This window comes from Triticum urartu, chromosome 2A, assembly GCF_056163025.1.
Source record: "Triticum urartu cultivar PI428250 chromosome 2A, HENAU_Tu73, whole genome shotgun sequence".
NCBI lineage: Eukaryota > Viridiplantae > Streptophyta > Magnoliopsida > Poales > Poaceae > Triticum > Triticum urartu.
Window position 1 is genome coordinate 609,843,935 of NC_141874.1, and position 17,705 is coordinate 609,861,639.

Consider the following 17,705-nt stretch of genomic DNA (forward strand, 5'->3'; position numbering starts at 1 on the left):
CAGCGACACTACAGGCGAATGGAGCGGTGTGCAAGGCGGAGCGGCACTAGTGTCGAGTGTCCTCTTGCCCGAGTCATGTTGTGAGTCGTCGGTGGCTGCTGTCCTTACAAGAGCTCGGTGCCGCGTAGTGATGAGGGCCAAGCTAAGCATTGTGTTGTGACGGTGAGCGGAGCCGTGTGCTTTGTGTGACGGGCAGGGGGTGAGAGGGGATTTTCCGTATGTTCGTTGTGAAGCGAGGAGACCGGGATGAGGGACTCACGAATCAAACGGTGCTAGGCTGCTTGATCCAACACCGGGCGGGACAACCAACCCAATCCAGTGACCTGATCGGCCCACCAACACCTAGCATTGTCACATGACACAAAACTAAAACTATTCACATTGATGATGAAATTGGGACGATTTTCCTTTCAATATGGTAGGAGGGCAATGGGCCACTGCAGAGCATGATGGACAAGAACAGTGGTTGTCAAGAATATGTTTTTTCAGATTAAGAAGTTGTGAAGAATGATTATTATCATTATCTTGAGGCTATTTTTCTTTATTTTAGGTCTTATTTTTATTGATGGAAACAACGATTTATTTGTATAAATATGTATGATGCTATAACAAGTGGCCATTTAAGTTTTTTGGTTTCAAAATACTGACAATAAGCAGCCTGGAAAAGCGAAAAAAAGTTAGTACAGCATCATAAGTAACAGGGCAGATGTAGAGGCAGTTCATCCATGATTCATACATTGTGAGAGCTGGCCAGTGCAGCAGAGGCAAACCACTGCATCTGCAAGATACTGTTTGGCGTTTGCATTTCATAGCAGTTGGCAACCACTCCCACAAAGCCCAAACCCAAACCACAACCCTCCCAACCTCTGCACAAACTTCTCCACTCCATGATCGCCTCTCACTCATTCACACCATATCCAACTCATCCCAGCAGGCAGCAGGACGTCTCTGCCTCTATAAAATCCGCCGCTGCCACCGCAACCCAATCAAATCAAACACAAGCACCTCTCATCTCATAAACCCCATCAAGAAACCCCGCCTTCTCCTCTCCTCCCGCGTCCGACGATCCTCACGCAAGCACCGAACATGAGCACCAGCGAGGCCGCCACTGTCATCCCCGTTTACGACGTCGCCCCCGGCCAGGGCGCGCCCTCCAAGGCCCCCGCGGCCGCGCCCCCGTCTGCCGCGGCGGCCGCTCCTGCAGCTGCGGCCACGACGACAACCCCGCGCAAGTTCCCCATGCGGTTCTTCCGGCGGAGCGACCGCGGCAGCCGGTGCATGGCGTTCCTCGACTTCCTGCTGAGGATCGCGGCGTTCGGGCCCGCGCTCGCGGCGGCCATCGCGACCGGCACGTCCGACGAGACGCTCTCCGTCTTCACCGAGTTCTTCCAGTTCCGCGCCCGTTTCGACGACTTCCCGGCCTTCCTGTCAGTGCCCAATCCCATCATCGATCGTTCGAATTAAGTTAATGGCGAATGCCGCGCCTCATGTATTATTTCTTGCAGGTTCCTCATGGTGGCGAGCGCGATCGCCGCGGGGTACCTGCTGTTATCCCTCCCGTTCTCCGCCGTCGTCGTGCTGCGGCCTCAAACCACCGTCCTCAGGCTTCTCTTGCTCGTCTGCGACACGGTAACAACTGACAAGCCCTTTTCTTTCTTCCCCACTCGCTCCAACGGCGCCACGCACATCATGCACGTGACAGGGTGGTTAACCACTGCGATCATGCAGATCATGCTCGGGCTGCTGACGGCGGGGGCAGCGGCGGCGGCGGCCATCGTGGACCTGGCGCACAGCGGGAACGAGCGTGCCAACTGGGTGCCCATCTGCATGCAGTTCCACGGCTTCTGCCGGCGCACGAGCGGCGCCGTCGTGGCCTCCTTCCTCTCCGTCTTCATCTTCGTGCTCCTCGTCGTCCTCGCCGCCTTCTCCATCAGGAAGCGCTGAAACCAGCCTTGCTCCGGCCAGCAGTCCAGCTGCGGCAACCCCGGGCTTTGTTTAATTAACCGTGCCTGTGTTTTTAAATGTTGCATGCATCCTCAGTTTCCTTTCTGCATTTGTGTAATTCTGCGCATTGGCGAGTAAGTGGCAGTGCACCTGTTAATCTGTACTTGTATTTGTGTTGCTTGGTAATACAAGGTCGTCAGCGATCAACGTGTTCCGAAATGCTCAACTTTTTACTCAACTGACCGATTTCTTTTATGAATGGGTGTGGCTAGGTCTCAGTTGACTGCGACTCAAGTGACATAATATATAGAAATAATTGATTTTATGCCCCTAGTTGGGTCACACTCGGCAGGTTTACCCCTAGTTTCTGAAAATAATTGTTTCCGCCCAAACCACTTTGCTCGTTTATGTTTTTGCCCTTTGACCGTTTGACAGCCACTTTAAAAACTTCATAACAAATTCATACTAACTTAGAAAAACGTGAATAAGATATCAAAATGTTTAGAAAAACATCATCTATATGTGCATCTCATTTGCATTCATGACAAAAGTGTTGGAAAGTCTCTATCTCAGTTTGAACTCATATGATCTCAGCATGAACAGTAAAATCCTAAAAAAATGTAAAAAATTCTAAAAAAGTTGGTGGCAAACATTGACCAATGTTGTGAGTGTTTGTCAAGTTTCATAAGGTAATGACATTCGTGGAAGTTGTAGCAAAAAAATAAGAAACAAAACTGATGCTTCACAACAAAAGCATTTTGGAGTGCTAATTTTATTTTTTTGCCATGACTTCCATGAATGGCAGTCCCTAAATGTCAGTTAGCTCAAAAGAGAATGTCAAGTAGCTCTTAAACTTTTTTTGAGCGAAAGAGAAAAAGTTTAAGCCCCTCAAAAAAAAGGTTAGGGGTGGAGGAAACGGTAGCTCCTATCGGTAGCACCTATTGGAAACGGTAGATTTGAAACAAATAATGTGAACAAAATTTTAAATTGAAAAACAGTTTTGAAAAACACAAACAATGTTTGGAATTTTGAACATTGTTTGAGAAACACGAACAAAAATTGTAAATATGTTTTTTTATTCCAAACATTTTTTTGGACAACATTTGTAAATCTGAATTATTTTTTGAAAATTGTGAAAAACCAAATACATATTGTTTTTTAAAAATGTGGATAAAAAACAAATTACGATTTTTTTAAGTTTCAAATAAATTATGAATAATTGAACATTTAAAAAAAGAGACCAATTTTTGAATTTCCAAACATTTTCCTAAAATGCGAAAAAATAATTGGAATTTTCAATCAATTTTTTACATAAACGGAACAATTTTTTAATTTCTATTTTTTGATGATTTGGCTTTTTAAAGTTTTTTAATTTATGAAAAAGGAGAAAGATAAAAATGATAAGAAAAAACCCAGAAATCTATAAAATAAAATAAAAGATCCACAAACCTTCTAGAAGGTTCCCAAAACATGAACGAGAAAGTTTTGTGTACAGTTTCGGCGGCACTTTGCCGCAACATGCAGCAACTAGGAAATTTCGGAGAGAAGTGCCAGAAGAGTTTGGGCTTACTTACAGATTGACTGGAACTGATATGATGCACATTGCTAGGCAAGCTAGGTTGGATTTCCAGGCAAACGAAAAACCGACGAACGAGGCGACACGGGCCGACCCACTTCCTGAAAGCAGCCGGTTTTGGGAACCTTCTAGTAGGTTCCCTGAACCGTTTTTTTATTTGGCCGGTTTTTCTTTTTTTTCTATTTTTTTCTTTCTTTCTGTTTCTGTTTTTTCTGTGTCCTTTTCTTTTTCTTTCATTTGATCATTTTTCGTTTTTATTTTTATATTTTGTTTCAAGAAAAAAAATTGAAATCCAAATTTTTGTTCGTGATGTCAAAAAAAGTTCACGGATTCATTTTTTCACTTTTTAAAATTTAGTTCACAATTTAAAATAGTTCAGCATATATCACAAAATGTTCAACGTGTATTTAAATGTTTGTTTAGCGTATATCACAAAATTGTTTACTGTGTAGTCAAAAATTGTTTAGAGTATATTACAAAAATGTTTAATCTACATTTAAAATGTGTTCATCATATATCACTAAAATGTTTAATATGTTTTAAATATTATTGAGCATATATCACAAAATGTTCATTCTGTAGTTAAAAATTGTTCAGCATATATATTACAAAAATGTTTGATGTATAACTATTCATCTTATATATATATTCAATATTTTTTTTGTTTCCTTAAAAAGAAATCCCATGTTTTCAATAATCGTTCACGTTTTTCAAAAAGAAAATACACATTGAAAAGTTTGTTCCAGAAACATTATTCATTTTTAAGGAAGATTAAAAAAGAGATCTGCCGATGTACATGTTACTTTTAGCTCAGCGCGGTAGTTTAAGATGAACTCACTCGCTAGGTGAAGTGGCTGGAGACGTGTTTACCCTGCGCTAGTCCGCGGTATCAAATCCATCCATCACTCCATTTTTCTCACATTTTCTATTACGTTCGGTTGTCGCCTAGTAAATGGGCCGGCCTGTGTACGCGAATTCTTCAGCGAAAGGTCTTGCTTTTGACGCTCATGGGCGTCGAGCAAGAGCTCCCAGATTTCCATAAACCCTTCTCTTTGGAGGTGGTGTTCACTGCGTGTTGGAATATATGGACCGTGAGGAATGCAAGGGCTTTTAGGCATGAAAGGCCTACTTTCTACAAGTGGAGGAAGGGTTTTGTACATGATATCTCTTTGTTATCTCATAGGATTAACTCTAAATTCAAACATGATATGGCGAGAGATAGGTTTCTTTCTTACCTCCTTGATAGGGGATAGGTTAGTTTTTCTTCTTTAATTTTCTTTCTTCCTCCCTCTTTTTGTATATGATGATGTAAATATTGCATGTGTATGGGTGAGGCTGTGGGGTAAACAGTAAAGAAAACAATCAGGGGTAACGTCAGATTTTGATGTGCTCTAATAAGCACACATCTGAATGTACCTGGTGCAATCCAAATTCAGTTAATATGGTGGTCCCTGGGAGGCGACGGCGTGGTCGGCTGGCTACAGTCCGTTGTGCGAGGGTATTCGCTGAGTCTGCTCTGAGGGCAGGCTTGCCTGACTATGGTAGGCCGACGATGGTGGCGCCTACGAGCGTCGTTCCCCTTTCTTGAAGGCACTGATGTGGAGCTCTTCTACTCGCTCCATCCTCGGATCTTGTTGTAGAGGCGAAAGCCTAGACCTTGCTGGGTCGGGAAATAACGTTGTCCCTGCCCCCCCCCCCTGGGGTGTTGCTTTAAAGACCCGCTAGCCTTCCCTGCGCTTCCCTTTCGGGCTTTGCGACTTGTGCAGCGATAACGATGATGGCGTGCGGAGCTGGGTCGTGGCTTGTCCTTCTGATGTCGACTGTCCGGTTCGCCAACAAGTGCACCTATGCTTGTTTCTCACTGTGTCAGAGAAGTTAGAGCTGTGTGCGGTAGGGCCCTACGGCAATGATGACTCCATGAGGGGTGGTTTCGATGGGCGGTGCTCTCTGGAGGTTGTGCCATGTTGGGTAGATGCGAGGCGTGCAAACTTTCTCCTGGGAAGTACGTCAGGAAAATAGAGGTTGTGCCATGTTGGGTAGATGCAGTGGCGGATACAGGCCCCAGGCCCCCAGGGCCCAGGCCTGGGGCGTGAGGCCCAATTTCTTCCTAGATTGGAGCGAATTACTGTGCACATCACTACAGTACACAAAGAGGGCCCGGGGCGGCCCGCTGGGCTGCCTCCGCCCCTGGGTAGATGCGAGGCGTGCAACTTTCTCCTGGGAAGTACGTCAGCAAAATAGGAGCTACCAGTCCTCGACATCTGCACTTGATTCGTTTGAAGGGGTCTTGACAGGTCGTCTACGGCGAAGTTGAAATCGACTACTCGGGAGAGGTGATGACCATGAAAGGCAAGCAGTCTCAACGACATCCTCTTCAGGGCATGTGTAGTCTGGTTGGTGCCAGGTCACCCGGGCTGCCCTTTCTTGTGGGCACGTTGTATCGGTTTTTGCCATGGTTTTTATTAATTAACCGGTAAACTCTATTCTACCTTAAGGGACCACGTTTCAAAAAATATTGCAGTTGTTGGACAGGTATAAGGTGTACATATGGTACTCCCTCTGTAAACAAATGTAAGAGCGTTTAGATTACTAAAATAGTGATCTAAAAACTCTTATATTTCTTTACAGAGGGAGTAATATATTATCAACGTATACCAGTTGCTGCACGGCTTACCTATCTGATGTTTACTCTGATGTCACATGCAATCCCAATCAAAGTTCAGGTTCTACATTTTCTGCATGAATTTTGTGCAGTAATAGATATGCACAACATTACAGATTCATAAGCCTGAATCTTGTGTGTGCACACAACTTAACGTGTGAAATCATCTAGTATCTATATTACAAAATCTGCATAAATGATAGTTGTGCATCCACAGCTGTATACATGAGTTGCACAGATAGTCAACCACTATACTTAAAATGCATGGCCAAGAAAATTTAAATTGTCTGAATTCACTGTGGTAGATGTAATACCTTGATAATGGCGTCACTCCGGGGCAAAGCATTAAAATGTACTACCTCCGCCCCAAATTATAAGACGTCTTGTTAGGCTATTTTAGTCTATCAGAACATCTTATAATTTGGAACAGAGGAAGTATCTTTTTTTAACAAGCATAGTTATTCCACCAAACTACAGATATTGTAACCTTGTAACACCAGCAACATAGCCTGACTCGGCCCCAAAAGGCCATTACACAACTTTGATGTAAAAAGATAAGATTGCCTCACATGTTGTAAGTTCAGTTCACAACTCAATTCTCTCAACAAACCCAGTCTAATCGGATCTTGTAAGAGGATCACATAGTACACAGGTAGATCTGATCATTCAGTGGCGCTAATAAGGAGGAACTCCCCCTCACACACTACGTCGCCACCCACATAAGCTTTTCCTTCCATCTTTGCAAGCCCGAATTTCCTCTGATACTTGGTGAGGGTCATCCTCATGACCAGAGTGTCACCAGCAATCACTGGCTTCCTGAATCTCACCTTATCAACCCCTGCAAAGAAGAAATTGTCTTGGGATCCACCGACTTCAGGCTGCAGCATCACGATGCCCCCGACCTGGGCCATGGCCTCAACCATGAGAACGCCGGGCATTATCGGGCGCTCCGGGAAGTGGCCGGGGAAGAAGTTGTCATTTATCGTGACATTCTTGATCGCAACAGCATACTCTCCTGCCTTGTACTCGATGACCCTATCTACCAGGAGGAAGGGGAACCTGTGGGGCAGGATCTCGCGGATCTGGTTGATGTCCATGACGGCCGGGAAGGCGGCGAACCTTTTCTCGATGGGGAGCTCTGCCGCCGCACTGTCGTCGGCAGCCGCGCAGCGCGCGACGAGGCGCTGCCTCGGCGCCCCAGGGAGCGCCCGGCGGGGGAGCGCAACGCGGCCCTGGAGCTTGAGGGGCGCCGGGAAGGGGAGCGCGGCACGGCAGGCGGATCTGGGCACGGACACGGCGGCGGCTGTCTCCATTGGGGCGGCGAGGGTGCGAGGAGCAGGCTGGGTATGGGATGGGGAGTAGGGTCGCGATGGGTGCTAGAAATCGAGGGGTGGAGGGGTGGCGGCGATAGGAACGAGGAGGGGGAAGAGGGACGAGGGTTTTGGTTTGGCTTTGGAAGCTCCGCTGCGTTTTGGTTTGGGAAGGCGATATCATCTCGGATCTCAGGATTGGGTGTGTCTGGGCACATCTAGATGTGCTCTAGTTATTGCACATTTAAATGAATGAATCAAGTATAAAGAGAGAAAAAAGAAAAATATCCACATGAATCTCGATGTAAGATCAAATAACATAGGACTTAGATGTGCAATACTTATGGCACATTTAGATGTGCTTTAGCAAAACTGTAATTTTTATTTTTATGTCAGCCTGTAAGAATCTTTGATTCGTTAACGCCCGAAAATACTACACACAGATTTTTAGCCTGACACGGCCCACGGGCATGGATTTTTGGCCCGGCTGGGCAAGCTAATAAGTTCACGGATTTTAAAAAACCTTCATCAATTTTAAAAAAAAGTTCATCAAATTTGAGAAAGTTCATCGCATTTGAAAAAGTTCTCCAAAATTGAAAAAGTTCAAATTTGGAAAAATCATCGAATTTGAAAACTTCTCATCTAATTTGAAAAAGGTTCATTGAATTCAAAAAAGGTTCATCGAATTTTAAAAATGTTCATCAGATTTGAAAAAAGTTCATTCAATTCAAAAATAAGTTCATCGAATATGAAAAAGTTCATCAAATATGGAAAAAGTTTGTTGAATTTGAAAAAATAAATGTTCATCCATTTTGCAGAAAAAACATGAAGAAAAAGAAACATTCTCGAATTTGAAAAAAAATTAAAACAGGAAAAAAAGGAAAGACGGAAGAACGAATGGCATAAACGATGTAACTGATCACACTGGGAGAGGTGGCGCAATGGTTATTGCATCCTGCCTCGATGCTGAAGGTGGCAGCTTTTATTCTCCTCGAGCGCCCTTTTTTGCGTTATAGACATATAATCCAAGGCGGAGATGGGCCGACCCGTTAGTAGCAAACAAAGGGAGGGGGGTATGCGCCCGATTGTCAAAACAACTATATCGAGCGCTACGAGCGCCAAATAGGATTTGGCGGCCTTCTGTCCAGCATAGAACAAGGTTGGTGCCTGAGGCCAACTCCAACCGACCGACGTAAACGGACGTGGGTTTTATTTGTTTGGGTCGACTAGGTAGACGATTTCATTCGGCTATGTTCAGCTTGCCGGATGTGCGTCTAACGCGGCCACCGCATCTCAAATTTCAGGATGAAACTAAATTCAAATATAAATATAATAGTTCAAACGGCTGGCCAAAGTCCACTTACATTAATATAACTTAAAATAAAAACATAAAAAACAAAAAATGCTGCATCCGGCAGATCTAAGGCGCATTTATGCTTCGTCGTCGTCATCCTCATTGGTGAGGTTGACGTACTCCGGTGCTTGTGCTCAGGTAAAAGGCTTGCCGATAGGCAGCCAGTGCCACCGCTTGCTGGGTCGCATCGGGTGCCTGCGACTGCGCATCCCTTGCCTCCTCCGCGAGCTCACGCCACTCGGGCTCCTCATGTACTCCATCTGCATCATTTGCTCTGTGTCCGCCTACTCCGCCGCCTGGGCTCGTGCCTGACACTCCAGGATGTGCTGGTGCTCCTCCTCCTCAGTCGGGCCTAGCCAAACATGCAAGCACGACACGTAGACGGGCACATTGGTTGTCCACTGGTCGGTGTGCTCCACGCGGGGCGCGGGTGGTAGTGGCGATGGCGGCATGTAGGCCTCCACGTTGGGAGTGGGTTGTGGTGGCGGCGGTGGCGCTTTAGCCTCCACGCTGGACACGCTTTCAGCTAGCGCCAGCAGGCCACCGCTCCTCCTCCTGGAGTGCGAACTTCTCATATTGCCGCCGGTTGGCCTCCTCGTGGGCGACCAAGTACTCGACCTCCTCCTCCTGCTCCTTCTCTTTCACCACCAGCGGTGGTGGTGACGACCTACAAGTGCACGTGGCTATCTTAGCACTTTCGTGATAAGTAAGTGTCAAATTCAACAAAGAGCAAATAGGATGGCACTACAGACCTCGCAAATACGACATCACTTTACGTAGTTCCATACACACCCAACTGGAGTTTGGAAATAGTCTACTTTAATAGGTTGCTAGAAACACAGATAAAAAGGAAGTGCTTACTAAAGTACAAACGAAAAATAAAACAAAAAATTAGAGGAGACTAAACTAAATTAAAAGATGCTTGAGTAGTAATCGTTCTCGAGGGATCTTGTAACACCCACAATGCGGCTATATCTCCCATGTGTCGGAGCACGACTTAGAGGCATAACCGCATAGTAGGCATGTCGCAAGAGGGGCAATCTTTACACATCCCATGTACTGAATAAGAAAGGGATAAAGAGTTGGCTTACAATCGCCACTTCACACAATACATAAATATAGCATTATATCATCCAAAATACAATCAAGGTCCGACTACGGAACTGAATAAAGAAAGACAACCCCTAATGCAATAGATCCCCGATCGCCCCGACTGGGCTCCACTACTGATCAATAGGAAGCGAAACAATACAACGAACACGATCTTCATCGAGCTCCTCCTTGAGCTCGGTTGCGTCACCTGCACGGTTATCATCGGCACCTGCAACTAGTTTTTAGAAGTAATCTGTGAGTTACGGGGACTCAACAATCTCACACCCTCACGATCAAGACTATTTAAGCTTATGGGCAGGAAAAGGTAGTGAGGTGGAGCCGCAGCAAGTACTAAGCATATATGGTGGCTAACTTACGCAAATAAGAGCGAAAAGAGAAGCAAAGCACGGTTGTGAACTAGAAATGATCCTGAAACTACTTACGTTCAAGCATAACACAAAACCGTGTTCACTTCCCGAACTCCGTCGGGAAGAGACCATCACGGCTACACACGCGGTTAATGCATTTTAGTTAAAGTTAAGTGTCAAGTTCTCTACAACCGGATATTAACAAATTCCTATCTACCCATAACCGCGGGCACGACTTTCAAAAGTTCAAAACCCTGCAGGGGTGTCCCAACTTAGCCCATCACAAGCTCTCGCGGTCAACGAAGGATATTCCTTCTCCCAGGAAGACCCGATCAGACTCAGAATCCCGGTTACAAGACATTTCGACAATGGTAAAACAAGACCAGCAAAGCCACCCGATGTGCCGACAATCCCGATAGGAGTCGCACGTATCTCGTTCTCAGGGTAACACCGGATGAGACTAGCTACGAGTAAAACCAAACCTCAAGTTTCCCCGAGGTGGCCTCGCAGGCAGCTCGGTTCGGACCAACACTTAGACAAGCACTGGCCCGGGGGGCTAAAATAAAGATGACCCTCGGGAGCGCGAATCCCAAGGGAAAAGTAGGTGGTGGTGAGGCAAATGGTAAAACCAAGGTTGGGCCTTGCTGGAGGAGTTTTATTCAAAGCGAACTGTCAAGGGGTCCCCATAACACCCAACCGTGTAAGGAACGCAAAATCAAGGAACATAACACCGGTATGACGGAAAACTAGGGCGGCAAGAGTGGAACAAAACACCAGGCATAAAGCCGAGCCTTCCACCCTTAACCAAGTATATAGATGCATTAAATTAAATAAGAGATATTGTGATATCCCAACATATCCATGTTCCAACATGGAACAAACTTCATCTTCACCTGCAACTAGCAACGCTATAAGAGGGGCTGAGCAAAGCGGTAACATAGCCAAACAATGGTTTGCTAGGAAAGGTGGGTTAGAGGCTTGACATGGCAATATGGGAGGCATGTTATAGCAAGTGGTATGTATTGCGGCAAAGCAATAGAGCGAACAACTAGCAAGCAAAGATAAAAGTGATTTTGAGGGTATGGTCATCTTGCCTGAGATCCCACAAGGAAGAAGAATGAGTCCATGAAGAAGACAAACAGACGTAGTCGAACGGATCCTCACAACTCCGGAACGGAACCGAAGCTAACGAGAGAAGCTACCCAGAAAGAAGCAAGCAATATAGTAAACAACCATCACATAAACATGGCATGATGCACAACCAAGTATGATGCATGTCCGGTTTAATTATGCATGGCATGGCAAAGTGCACAAACAACACTACAAGTTAAGTGGAGCTCAATATGCATTGGGATGCATATTGACAAAACACCACATTCCATTATTTAGTTCACTCCCGATTAGGTACTCAACAAAATTAAATGTTGGTTAACATGGCCAGAGGTGAAACATGAGTAAACTAACTATTTAGGCAAGTTTAAATGAGGCCGGAACAACAAACAACAATCCGGAAAATCCCCATATGCATATTAGTAATTTAAACAAACAACAATTTTAAACATTTTAAATGTTGTTATCATGATGCGGATGACAAATGCAAGTTTATGCAAATTTTTTAAAGGTTTACATGAAGATGATATGGGGCATTTGGTCGCCACGACGGAAAGAAAGGGGGTGTCATGGCGGCGAAAACGGAAACGGTGCCACGGCAACGATCCGATGATCCGACAACTAGTTGAGATGCTGGTGCAAGAAACAAAGGTGTGATGTGTGGAATGTGCAAGAGGTACGGGGAGTGATCCCGGATACCGAGTGTCCCACGAATCGGTGACAAGGAAACGAGTGACTAAAGGGACACTGTGCGAACATGACCAAACAGGAGCATCTCATACAACACATCACAAGCATTTGTCCACGGGCGTCGTTTCGGCGGTTATACCTTCCAAGGGAGCATTCTCAGAGCGGTTCGAATTCGTAGAGGAAGTAGTTGTTCTCGCGACGGTAGTGAAAGTAGCGGTAATATCGATCCTTGGCGGTGGTAGTGGTACTAGCGATCTTGGCGACGGTAGTCGTTCACAGGTCGTCGTGGTACTTGGGGTCTTCGGACTTGCCGGTCTCGACGAAACGAAGGGGTACTTGGTACAATCCGCGTAGTCGTGCACTTGTCGTCGAGGGACTTGACGGTCTTGACAAAACGAAGGGGTACTCGGCAAAACCATGTTCTTAGAAGGTCGACGGTAGTGGTTCTCGTATCAATGTGATGTAGTAGTACTTGATGGTGGTGGTGCTTGGCGAAAACTGAGACGGTCTTGACGTTAACAGCCACAAGCAGAGGTGCACAGAGGATTCGTCTTGCGTTACTCGCGGTTGAGGAGGAGATCTGGACGTGGTCTTGACCATGGCGTCCCTGCGGTAGCCGGAGAGCTCATGGCCTGCAGCAGCAGCAAGGCACGGAACGGAGTGGCCGGGCACTGATGGTGGAGGAGTAGGGGCTTCACGCGAATAGGTCCGCGGTGGAGGTCGTCGTAGGGCGCGCAAGCACGCCGGGCAGGGCATCCTTGGGTCGAGGTCGTGCAACATGGGTACATGAGACCGGGGATGTGTCATGGGGTCTTCACGATACGGTCCACGCAGAAGCCGAGGAGGAGCGACGGGGATGCAGGCTAGGCAGGAGGCGGTGGAGAGATGGCCGAGGCTAGGTCGGCAACGGCCGGGACGGAGGGAAGCGTGCGGCGGACCGAGCAGCTCTTGCAGTGGCGCTCGAGCTGCAAGAGGCGGGTGCTGGTCATGGTCGCCGGTGATGGAGGCGGAGAAGAGGACGGGCGAAGCAGAGGAGGCGGTGGCGAACGGGGCGGCAGTGCAATCCGGCAGCGGGGCTCGCTGGAGCAAGGACACGGCAGGGAGCTCCTGGAGGCTGGCGACGATGGGGAATCGGGCGCAGGGGCTCCTCCCCTGGCTCGAGGTGTGTGTGAGGCTGACAGGAGGCAGGGGTTCGAGGGTGTTGGAGGTACCAGGCCGGCGGCGAAGTGGGAGGTGCTGGCGTGGGGCAGAGCTTGCTCGCGGTGGCGGATGGGTTCCTGCCGACGGAGGACCGGGAACCAGCGAGCAGGGGGTAAGAGCAGAGATGACGGCGCCCGGGAGGGAGATGGGGATCAAGCGGGAGACCTCCCCTGGCGCTAGGGTTAGGATTAGGTTGGCCGTAGGAACGGGAGATGGTTGGGCCGGCCTAGTGGGAGGCCCAAGTGGCCAGCGGTGCATGCCGCCTCTCTCTCTCTCTCTCTCTCTCTCTCTCTCTTCTTCTTGTGCTTTTCTTCAAACAGAAAATTGAAAGAAAAGAAAGGGGGGAGTAGATATGGAATTTGGCAAAGATGAAGATATTTATGGAGCCCTGGTAATATGCACAATTTGATTAAAATGTTTTGGACATTTTAGAGATAGAAAAATAATTCAAGTTTGAATTAAATTCAAACTTGAGCCATTTTTGAACCCAACCAAAACAAGTCCAATTGAGATAAGAAGTTACAGAGATGGTGTAGGCATGTTGCAACATTTATAGGAAAAGTATGAACATTTTCCTAGACAGGAAAATGTCACATGAAAAATTAATTGGGATAAAGAGGAAAGGGGCAGTTGAATGGGTTTGCATTAGACCATGGCTTGGTTTGGGTGTTGAGGTGAATTGGGACCAGGAAAACAAACTTTTGAAAGAGGGGAGATGGAATGCACACAATATCACATGAACATATAAATGCAACCACAAGATGACCATGGTGCAATACAATGAAATGGCAAGAGGCACAATGCAATGCAAATAATAATGATCATGAAGCAAGAAGCAAAATATGACAAGGAGGAATGAAGGATGCAAAATAATTAAGATAATGCAACAAACAAAACAAATCACATGACGAATCTTGAAATCCAAGAAGGCATCTGGAGCGTCGGTCTCGGGGCATTACAACACTCCACCACTACAAGAGGATCTCGTCCCGAGATCTAGGATGGCACCGGAGAGAAATGGAAGAGGAAGAGAAGAGGTAAACTAAGTTGCTCCTTTGACAAACGAGTGAAACCAAAGAACCTTGAGAGGTTGAACAAATTGAAAGAAAGAAAGCAACGAAGATGAACAAAGTTGAAAACACTCCGTTAGAAAAGAGAAACAAGGAAGAACAAATTCGGACAGCACTCCAGTTGAAAATGGAAGGCATAGAATATTAACTTAGCAAAAAGAAAGCACTTGTACGAGACTCCGGTTAGAAGAGGAATGATAAACACAACACTCCGGTTAAAAACAAGATATAGAAGGAATAAGAATGATATAATTTTGGGCAGCACTCCGACTGTAACTGGAAGGAATTGAACATGATCTTAACAAAACAAGATGATGGGTTGAAGAGAGCAACAACACAATGCCTCCGAAACAAATGTAAGAAAGGAATTAAAAGAACGGAGGAGAAAACAACATCTTCTACCTCAGATGAGCTTGCAAAGGCATCCTTAGGCGAAGGGTCGAACGAAGTTGTTGGAAAATCAACAACGAAAAAGAGTAAGCTTGATGTGGGCTTATGGAATACATCTCAAAATTATGAGGTGAAATTCTGCTACTAACGGAAACAATAGATTGGATTAGGGTCAACAAGGAGACGAGTAACTATTTCACCGGGAGGATAAATGAAGAACTTGGGTCATTTATAAGCACCATAAATAGCAACAATCCTTAGGGAAGGCTTTAGGTGAAATATAACCCAAGATAACTCCAATGAAGAGATTGATGGGTTTAAATATCTCATTCCTGACAACTTTTGAAACATGAAGGGAAATTGTCAAGAAAGAACATACCACCATCTCAAAAGATAAGTTAGAAAGAATTGCACTTCGGAATGCAAGATGAAGAATACTTGAGCTCCTCTGAAAAGAATCTCGATGAACACTTCGAGAAGGAATTACGTCCTTGATGAACCAACATGAAGAGCCTCCAAGAAGAACCCCGATAATAAAAGAATGATCAAACGAAAGGAAAGAGAAGCTGAAAACACAAGGTGAATCCTTGCAATGATTTAGATGAATCTCCGTGGTGATATCATTGTGAGAGCTTGGAACTATTGGAAAAGAAAAGATAAAGCATCTCGAACCGAGAATGTGATATGATGAACCACTCCGGAAAGCAAAAATTGAATTTACTCGATGAAACAAGAATAAGAATTACATTATGCTTATCCTTCACCAATTTAAATTGATGAAAAGCAACGTATTTGTCACACTACTTATTCTCGTAGCAAGGATGAAGATAGATTTAGCGCAACTTGAGAAGGTCTTCAACGAACCACCGGTAGAACTGAAACACCGGATAAATTAATATGATAAGGAAGGAAGAGAAATCTTGAACGAACCACCATAAGAATTGAAAATGAACGAATAAAACATGAAGAAACACCGGGAAGGATTAGCAAATAAATGAAGATGCTTGAGAGAATTTAGATACATGAGAACGGAGAGATGACGAGCTGATTAGGGAAAACTTGAATGATGCACCGGTAAGATTGAAGAACGAGAGCTGAAAGCTGGAATGAATAATATTTGAAAAGATGGCCTTCGGAGGAAAGAAATGGAAAACAACTCATGAAATGCTCCGGATTGGTGAAAAGAATTCTCACAATCAAAATAATTATGAGAGGATGTCATAAGGCTAGCACCATGAATCTTGAAGAGAATGGAGCAAGATATGGAGGAAAACTCTTCTTCGGTCTTCAAATGTTGAGAATGACGATGAGAAACACCACCATGAATTGTTGAGATACTCCAGGATGACGAATTTAAAGGTTGAGCCAACGGTGAAGAATTTGGAAGACCTTGGTGAAAGACATTTGACTGATGATAACTCATTCTTACGTCAAACTTCGAAAAGAATTTGAGAGTAACTCCATGGAAGATTAGAAGAGTCAGGTAAGATCCTGGGAAAAGACCTGTGGGTTAGGGCCCACTCAAAAGAAACACCTTTGGAATGATTTTGAAGAGAGATCGCACCTGTTGAGTTAAATGGCTTGAATGAGATAACAACCTCAAGATATCTTGAACAATTGAGAATGGCAACGCGAATCTTTCAAGATATTTTCAGCACTCCGGAACAATTGAATAGCAAGAGGTGAATAAATAAGAGAGTCTTTGGTAAGGACTTCCAACATGGAAAGCATGTGAACCAAAGAAAAAAAAGATATGATCGACACCGAAAGCTTGCATTGAAACCACCGGAGAAGGAAAAGAACGAAGAATGATGAACTTAAGCTCCGTTAGCATCTTCAAGAGAATCACCGGATAAGAGCACTGAAAGAAAGGAATGAAGCGACTTCACATCCATAAGATGGATACTTGATTAAGACATCTGATTCCTTGAAGAAAAAGGGTGGGAGGGCAGAAAAACAAAGACAACTTGGGACGGATAAAACAAACACTGTTGAGAATACTTAGAGTTGATCTTGCGAATGTTTAAAATGATCAGATCCACTTGAAGGGAAGCTCACCGGTTGAGAAGAAATTGAGATGGCAAACTCGAAGATCAAGAAGGATTTGTATTCACATAGAAATATGAGAACATCGCTTGGAAAAGGTATGGAATCAACATTTGACTTCGAAGCAACTCGAATACCACAACTCAAAACAAAACAAAGGATTGGCTTGCAAAATAAGCCGAAACAAACATATGATAGAGATTTCGTCTGAAGTTTTTGTGGTGGGGCCCACACGGGCTCGATCGTACAGCACCATCATGTACAAGGAATTGCACATGACATACGAAGCATCCCCGAATCAGCATAGCCAAGGACTCTTTAAGACACAATGAGACCACTGTAAAACCAACCGTGGATAGGCGGACCACTAGACGTCGAACCACAATATCATATCATGCATCTGTCGGAAAGATATCCTAGGAGCTACTTGAATTCCCACTTATAAACTCCCGAAACTTTCTGGTTATGCAATCAGGTGTTGGGGATACAGGGGAAGCATAATATCTCACCCAAACTAACAATTCCTACATCCAGCTGTATCCATCCTTCAACACATAAGCAAGAAACCTTCGGAAATCATTTACCTCAACCTTCGAAAAGCATCCGTTATACGAGTTATGGCAATACTCCCGAACTCCCGCCCCAGTACAGGGTGGCGTCGAGGTTATCTCACCAACAACTGCATAAAGGAGATTTTCGATGTCGGCGAACTCAGGTATTCTAGAACTGCAACGATAAATTGTGACGACAACACCTCAGAACTCAACTCCCCGGGACACTGCCACAACCCCTAAATGTCAGGAGGCACCAAGAACAATGTTCCCGTCACAAGACTATCGGAACGATTCCAAGATACCCGCGTGATCCTAATTTTTTTTGTGAAATTTGAGAAG

The 17,705-nt window shown here is 45.3% G+C and overlaps 2 protein-coding genes across 2 annotated transcripts; one reads left to right on the forward strand and one right to left on the reverse strand.

Moving 5' to 3' along the window:
* Positions 1-970: 970 nt before the first annotated feature.
* On the forward strand, positions 971-2,170 carry LOC125533771 (casparian strip membrane protein 1). Its single transcript, XM_048697128.2, has 3 exons — positions 971-1,427; positions 1,506-1,629; positions 1,729-2,170. The coding sequence occupies exons 1-3, from the start codon at positions 1,087-1,089 to the stop codon at positions 1,942-1,944; spliced, it is 681 nt and encodes a 226-aa protein (XP_048553085.1). The 5' UTR covers positions 971-1,086; the 3' UTR covers positions 1,945-2,170.
* Positions 2,171-6,521: 4,351 nt separating this feature from the next.
* LOC125539151 (uncharacterized) lies at positions 6,522-7,669 on the reverse strand. The gene has a single exon (XM_048702524.2). It carries the CDS (start codon positions 7,493-7,495, stop codon positions 6,845-6,847), a length of 651 nt encoding a protein of 216 aa, XP_048558481.1. The 5' UTR covers positions 7,496-7,669; the 3' UTR covers positions 6,522-6,844.
* Between the last annotated feature and the right edge of the window lie 10,036 nt (positions 7,670-17,705).